An 8269-nucleotide genomic window follows, 5' to 3' on the forward strand; every position below is an offset into this window, starting at 1 on the left:
GGTGCCCATAAAATGTCTGTGTGTCTGTGCGTGCGTGCGTGTGTGTGTGGCTCCAGGTCTCCATGGCCAACTCCACGGTGACCGACTACCCCGACTACTCCGACTACTCTTATGAGTATGTTACGATCTCTGACGGCGGCGACGACGAAGATTCCATTCTGGTTGCCGTGCCGACGCTGTACTTCCTGCTCTTCTTGGTGGGGCTGGGGGGCAACGGGCTGGTGTTGCTGGTCCTGGGGGGTTGCAGGTACTCTTTCATTTTGGTCTTTTTCTGACTTTATTTATGATAGGACATTGAGAGACACAAAAAACGAGAGTGGGAGAGAGAGATATGGAGGGATCGCTATATGATCTGGGCCGGATTCGAACCCGGGTCGCCGGCGTAGCCGCTAAGTGCCCTACCGTTATAGCCACGGCAGGGCCAGGGTCTCAGGTATTCTAATGAGTAATATTGAGTTACTTTGAATGGTGATGTGAATTGGAGGTCCCATTAAACACGTCCACATGTGTGTGTGTGTGTGTGTGTGTGTGTGTGTGTGTGTGTGTGTGTGTGTGTGTGTGTGTGCGTGTGCGTGTATGAGAATTGGAGGTCTCCATAAACGTGTGTGTGTGTGTGTGCAGCACGCGTTTGTGTTGGTGCGCGTGTGGGTGGGTTTTGTTTTTGCGTCTCAGAGGTCAAAGGTGTGTGGGGGGCCGTGGCAGGAGGCTCGTGCACACCTTAATCTGTCAAATGCAATGTAATGTAATGTGTGTTGGTATGTGTCTGTATGTACACATGTGTGTGTGTGTGTTTTTTTGCGTTGCAGAGGTCGCCGGCGTGTGGGTGGCGGCGGCAGGCGGCTCGTGGACACCTTCGTGGTGCACCTGGCGGGGGCTGACCTGCTCTTCGTGGCCATGCTCCCCCTATGGGGCGCCGCGGCGCTGGGCGGCGGGCGATGGGTGTTGGAGGGCTGGTGGGGGTACGCGCTGTGCCGGCTCAGTTCCTACGTGCTGGCCCTGAACCGCGTGTCGAGCGTGGCCTTGCTGACCTGCATGAGTGCGGAGCGCTACCTGGCCGTGGTGCGCAGGCTGGATTCCGGAATGCTGCGGAGCGGGCGGTGCGTCAGGGTCACCTGCGGAATCCTGTGGACCACCGCGGCACTGGTGGCAGCACCTGCACTGAAGTTCAGGTACTTTACTAATGCTTTACATTGCTGCTGTTCAGGTATACAAGTAGGCCATTACCTTACGAGCCATACACTGTTATACTTAAGTTCATGTACACAAATACGCCCAATATTGGCATTTAAAATTGACAGAGTACGTAGGGGTATTCATCTTGTCATTAGGGGTAATAGTCTACCATTGGGGCTAATAACCCTAATCCTAAATATGATTAAGTATTGTAAATATTACTAAATAATGTAATTGCTAAATAATGCTAATGTTCCTAGGTAGTGTAAATATTACTAAATAGTGTTAATATTACTCCTCAGACACCTCGATGACCTGGGCGTCTGCTCCGACCCTGAAGACTCAGACCTGTTTCAGGTAATATAATATTTTTTATATAATCTGATGAATGATAAAATTCTTTCTTGGAAGTGTGTGTGTGTGTGTGTGTGTGTGTGTGTGTGTGTGTGTGTGTGTGTGTGTGTGTGTGTGTGTGTGTGTGTGTGTGTGTGTGTGTGTGTGTGTGTGTGTGTGTGTGTGTGTGTGTGTGTGTTTCAGTGGTACACGCTGGCCCTGCTGGTGTTTGCGTTCATGCTGCTTGTGGTGTGTGTTCACTATATACCATATGTGTGTGTGTTGATGTATATATATATATAATGTGTGTGTTCCAGTGGTACGCGCTGGCCTTGCTGGTGTTTTTCTTCGTGCTGCCTGTGGGTGTCATGGTGCTGTGTTATGGCGCCATCTTGAGGCACCTCCAACGCCACTGCGGCCCGCACACCCTCACACACAACAACGCCAGCATGCACGCGCGCCGCACACACACCCTCAAGATGGTCGTCGCCATCCTCGCTGCCTTCATCGCCTCCTGGTTGCCCTTCGCCGTTTGCCGCGGCACCCTCTCATTGGCCCATCTGGCTAGGGCAGAGCTGGAGGCGGAGACAGAGGAGGGGCTTAAGAGAGCGCTGCTGATCTCTTCCTGTCTGGCGTTCGTTAACAGGTACTTTAGTCCTGCTAGCAAATATTTTATCAATTCGTAAACATTCACGAAAACATTAAATTTGGGAATTCATTATGACTGGGAAAAATTGTTCTTTTCATACACAAAAAGGTGGATCCTCTCCATATCCATTCCAGAAATAGACTTTTTTTGCTGCAAAACCTATTGTACTTTGGTCATACTAGCAAATATTAGTTCATTACTTATTACGTAAATATTCATGAAAAGATCAAATATGGAAATAGACAAGACATTTTCAATGAGCAGCATAGCTGCAATACCTACTCTGGCCACCATCCTACACACTGCACCTTTAGTAAGATGTCTGGTGTTCGTCAACAGCTGTGCCAATCCAATCATCTACCTGCTCCTGGACCGCACCTTCCGCCGTCGGACGAAGCTATTGGCCAAGGCCTGCCTGGGAGGCCGCCCACTGCCGCACGATTCGCTGACCAGCCAGACCAGTCAGACGCAGGACAGTCTTGCCTCCTCCACGGTTACTGTGGCAACCAGGAGCACAAAGCTTCCCTTCCCAAAGTAAAGGTCCCCTTCAAACTCTGCAATTTGCATAAAAGTGCAGCATTAGCTAACAGGATCACTGTGACATCTGTATGCTGTGATACCTGTTTGATATAACGTGATAACTGTGTTGTCAGTGGCAACTGTGTTGGCTTTGGCTGGGGCCAAGACAAAGTAATCTGAAAGCCCACAATCTACAAACTAATGAGGACCCATGTCTTTCAGATGACTTTGTCCCAGGCCCAGCCAAAGCTGTCAGAAGCCCTGACGATGTGATGGCTGTATGATATGTAATGTAATAACTGTGATACCTGTACAATGTGATACCTGTAAAATATGCAGAGGTGTCAAAAGGAAAAATTATAGTTAAAAAGAATGTTTTCTTCCAACTCAGGTAACTGATCTGAGTAAGCAGTAGACCTGTGTACCTGTGAATGGTTGGATCAAGTTTGTGGTGGGTCCTTCTCAGGTTTTTAGTGTTTTTCACTAATAACACAGTCTATCTCTCTCATTAGGTAGGCTAACAGCTATGTAATATTTAGACCATAAATCTACTTTTACTTTTACTTTTGACACCTCTGTGATACTACCTGTAAGATGTGATACCATGATGTCTGTTACACCTTTAAAGGTGCAATATGTCATGTTTTTAGTAGTTTGTTTCCAAAATTCATGCTGCCCAAATATGACCTTTTTCACAAATTCTTACAATCAAATTCTAAGTATGTGTCATGACTCAGCCCTTTTCTTACTTGAAAAGGTGGATCTTCTCCATGTCTACCATTTTGAATTTCCAGATATAGCCATTTTAAGCTGCAAAACTTATTATACTTTTGTCACACCAGCAACTATTATTTTATTGATTAATATTGACGAAAAGATCAAATTTGGGAATAGGAAGCAGAGTTGCAATGAGCAACATAATTGCAATAACTACTCTGGTCACAATCCTACATAGTGCACATTTAGTGTAAGATGTGAGGTCTGAGGCTGTAATGTCTTTACAGTAAGATGTGAAAACATTCTGGTGTGATTCTGGCAACATGTGCGACTATCTCTGTCTTTTCGCATGAGGGGTGTGCTAACTGTTTCACCTGTGGTATGTGATAGCTGTGTGATAGAATGTGCATGACTGCTGGATGTGATAGCTGTAAGATGTGATACCTTATTTGTCTAGGGACCAGCCAAAGCTGTCGACAGCCCTGCACCTGTCATATTTGATAGCTGTGTGTGATAGAACCTCCACAGTATATGCCACTGTGGGGCGTGATGCATCAGAAGGGTGATTTGTTATTTCCACAAAGTTCCATTGTTCTGACCTGTCAATAACCCAACCGCTTCCCACTGACAAGCCGGATTTCTTTTATTGTAGGACAAATTCTGAAGTTAACATTTAAACACAAGCCATTACAAATACTTGGTTTGATAACATTAATATGTAATCATGAATAATTGACAGCAATAATTTCCTGCAAATGCATTAATTTTTTTGCAAATGCATTAATTTTCCATTGGATGTCACATTGAGTAGCAAGTGGAGAACCCGATGGCACCCTGTGAACTACTCAAACTATTCACTAAAGCATTAAATAATCTAGCTCTAAACATATTAGGAACTTGTTAGATTAGATAGCATTAAGCAAAACAGATGAACAGAACATTGTTGGATTATTGAGAGGTGAGAACACAAAAGCTTTGGGGAAACGTGCTGTCCCTGTCAGAAGTGAGAGTGATGGGCTGCTTGTGGATGTAGCGTGGGCATGTGCACATGTGTTCATGGTGTGGCCGAGCTGTGGTGAATTGTTATCCCTGTACGATATGGCTGCTAACTATTTGCTGTAAAATATGATATAGCATGCATTCACTGTAAATATGTGCGATATGAGGGGTTATAAGTGTGCAATGAAAGATGGACTAGCTAATGTAGGCTACTGGTATACTCCAAAGCTTTAATAAATAATTTCAATGCTGCTAGATGTTTATGTTATTGTTTTTATACTGGACCATCAGACTACTGTACTGTAATTGTTAATCTGACCAATCAAACTATTACTACATGTGTAGCATTATTAGTATTGTGTTTTCCCCTATTTAAGCCCAAGGCGCCTGCAAAAAAACACCTGCTGAATGCCTGAGCCCTATTTGAGAAAAGGGGCTCTCAGCCTATGAAGACCTAAATATCTCAGCCTCTGAAGCACATAAAACATGAAATAAATTGCATTTGTAAGTTGCGAGGACCTTAATTTTGCATTGGAATGTGTTCTTTCACAGGGCTAACATGCCCACACTTTTAATAAAAAAAAACTCCAATTCCGATAGCCTGAATACAGCATGTATGCCGCTCCAGACGCCTATGTCAATGCAGCGTCTATGCAGCATCAGGCTTAAAGAAGAAATGAAACAAATATTAATTGTTGGAATTTTACAGTTTGTGCTGCATATTACAAAAGTTTCAAGCTTTGTGATTAAAACAAGATATTGTGTGTGTAATAATTTATCCGGGAAGTCATGTTAAAACGTGCTCAAAATGAGCCATATTTTGTCCAGTAGTGCGAATTTATTGTCTTATGCGTGACGTCATAAGGTTGACACAGTCCAACTCCGAACCCACAAAGTTATAGTAGTCAATGGCGGCGTCTATGGCGAGTAAATCAAAGCAGCTGATTGCAATTTCGCTAGGTTTCAACATGTCAAAGACAGCGCAGCAGCCAAAGCATCGTCCCTCCCCCCCCTTGTCACGTTGCCATAAACAAAAAAATAAGTTAGATGCCGCGCTGGTTGATCGGTAAGTTGTCAGCATAATAATTGAGATAACGCCATTGTTTAATACGATTTTAAAGCTGGCTTTCGAATTGCCACTTCGGTTTCAACCTGTCAAAGACAGCGCGGAATGTAATATCCATGATCTGAGAAACCGGCAGCTGGCACCCTAACATGCTCCCATATTTTCCAGTTTACCACAACACATACAGCCTACACTATTGTGTCATATGATTGATAATATCTTAATAATAATCAGCGTATAGCCTACGTGTAGCCTAGTAGTAGCGCGGTGCTGTTTTGTGCCCGTCGATCCTGTGCCGAATATGGCATATCTTTCCAACCCATATGGCATATGGTGGTGCATCATCACAGAAAAGTCTACTAGGCTTATTTGTGGGGCTTATATTCAACGTGAGTTTTTTCACATAATGTTAGAGGTGTGTTCTTTCGACATGTCGATGTTTGTATCTTAATGTTGGTTCCTTTATGAGATATGGGTCCTTCAAATGTATGATATTTCCGCAGCCAGCCATACTCGCAAAAAGAGGGTGTTAACCTAATGACGTCACTGCCCTGTAAATATTGTCGCACCAAAGGCACGGTTTTAAGTTGCCGTTTCAACAAGTTATGCCCGGAAAAATTATTTAAAGTCGGATTGATGTTTTAGAAATAGGCACAATATTTAATGTGAATAATAGCTGAATATTCGTTTCATTTCTTCTTTAAATGGGTTAAACTGGAGCTTCAAACTAATATCAAGCTAGTAGGGGTTCCCCACTGTCCTGCCCTGATACACTGAGAGAGAGAGTGAGATAAAGAGAGAGAGAGACATGTCAAAATAGAGATATCAGTCTACTTAGACATCTGATGTAGATATACTGTACATGTCTGCACACACAGACTAGAAAGAGGGGGGAAGAGAGAGAGAGGGTGAGTAAAAGAGAGAGAGTGAGGGTGAGTAAAAGAGAGAGGGAAAAGAGGGGGCGGACATCTGATGAACTGCTAAACTGTATCAGTTAAAGAATCTTTTACGGGAGCTGACTATGACAGTGGTGTGTGTGTGCGTGTGTGCGTGCATGCGTGCGTGCGTGTGTGTGTGTGTGTGTGTGTGTGTCTGACTATGACATGAAACAGGGAAATTTCACCAGATATGTGAAATGTACCATCAAAGTAGAATTCTCACGGTAGCGACCGTTGAGTGTCTGTGTGTCTGTGTGTGTTGTGAAAGTCTGAGAGTTCAAATGGTTAGTGAAACCCAAAGTGGAGCGATGATATTAATCATTCTTCCCCTCCATATCTCTTCCCCTATCCTCTCTTTTCCTCTTCTCTCCTCTCCTCCCCTCTCCTTTCCTCTCCCCTCCTTCCCTTCTCTCTCTCGTCTTCTTTCACTCTTTCTCTTGTCCTCTTTCACTTTGTCCCATCTTTCTATCTTTGTCTATCTTCATAACCTCTCTTCTCCTCCCTGTTCTCATATTTCACTCTTTCTTTCTTTCTTTCTTTCTTTCTTTCTTTCTTTCTTTCTTTCTTTCTTTCTTTCTTTCTTCATCCGTCCCTCACACACACACACACACATGCACACACACGCACACACACACACACACACACACACACACACACACACACACACACACACACACACACACACACACACACACACACACACACACACACACACGCACATACACTCAGACATGGTAGACATGAAAGGTTGTCTTGTCTTCTCTTTCACCTCTCACACGCAACGATGCCAGACAAGCTGGCACACACACACACACACACACACACACACACACACACACACACACACACACACACACTGGAAAGAGAGGGTACAGTATGTGTGTGCGTGTGTGTGTGTGTGTGTGTATGTGTGTGTGTGAGAGAGAGAGGGGGGGGGGAAGCTTGAGAGAGAACAGAAAAGGCTCGTAAGGCTCAAAGCTATCAAACAAAACATACAAAATTCAAATCCCAATTAAAATCTGGTGTAAAATATTTGGCAGTGTCACAATGCCTATTGCATTACTGTATATCGATGTGAAGTATATCGATGTGGCCCTCTCAGTAAGCAGTAGACTGTACACTAGATGGGACAAGCATCCCATAGAATCCCTGCATGCATAATTCCTCAGAAATACAAGCAAACTAAATTGTGCAGATTCCCATTGGCAATAAATAAACCAAAAAATCCATAAAGTTCTGGACACATCTAAAATTCAGTGCAGAAAATACGATAAAGTCCCAAGTGTTTAATAGGTGGAAATGGCTATGTAATTAGAGTGGCATGGCCTCTTTTTACATATGTAATGTTGTAGGCCTAATTGTAACGTTCTTAATGTTCTTTATACCGTAATATTCCGTCACCCATTTGTATGTTAACTGTAAGCTTTGGCAACATTAATAAGAACAGGTATACCAATAAAGCATACTTGAATTTGAATTTGAATTGAGAGAGGAGAGGAGAGGAGTGATTTTGTATGAAGATTTCCCTTTTGACATCATTAATCTTCTTGCCTAGCAGACAGTCACAGCACACACACACACACACACACACACACACACACACACACACACACACACACACACACACACACACACACACACACACACACACACACACACACACACCACCGCAATAATGCTTGAGCAACGTGTCAAGCTCGTTGTATGACTGTATGTTTTGACCAGAGAGAGAGAGAGAGAGAGAGAATCAGATATGGCTTCGTTGTGACAAAATGGTGTTTTTCACCCTCAGGAAACAGACCATTCCATCATTGGCGCTGAATGCAGCGGCGTTTACGTGCAAAAGCCGAGTTTCAACTAACGGCAAGAATTGAA

At 43.8% G+C, this 8269-nt stretch overlaps 1 protein-coding gene across 1 annotated transcript in view; it reads left to right on the plus strand.

Moving 5' to 3' along the window:
• Positions 1 to 2905, plus strand: part of gpr25 (G protein-coupled receptor 25) — a 14452-nt gene extending 11547 nt beyond the window's left edge. Inside the window, exons 2-6 of the mRNA XM_063216702.1 lie at positions 57 to 247; positions 807 to 1169; positions 1476 to 1530; positions 1824 to 2152; positions 2495 to 2905. Of these exons, the coding sequence (XP_063072772.1) occupies positions 57 to 247; positions 807 to 1169; positions 1476 to 1530; positions 1824 to 2152; positions 2495 to 2693 (1137 nt within the window). The 3' untranslated portion in view covers positions 2694 to 2905. The remainder of the gene's footprint in view (positions 1 to 56; positions 248 to 806; positions 1170 to 1475; positions 1531 to 1823; positions 2153 to 2494) is intronic.
• Positions 2906 to 8269: the final 5364 nt, after the last annotated feature.

The sequence above is a fragment of the Engraulis encrasicolus genome, chromosome 14, assembly GCF_034702125.1.
Source record: "Engraulis encrasicolus isolate BLACKSEA-1 chromosome 14, IST_EnEncr_1.0, whole genome shotgun sequence".
In the NCBI taxonomy this organism is placed as follows: Eukaryota; Metazoa; Chordata; class Actinopteri; order Clupeiformes; family Engraulidae; genus Engraulis; species Engraulis encrasicolus.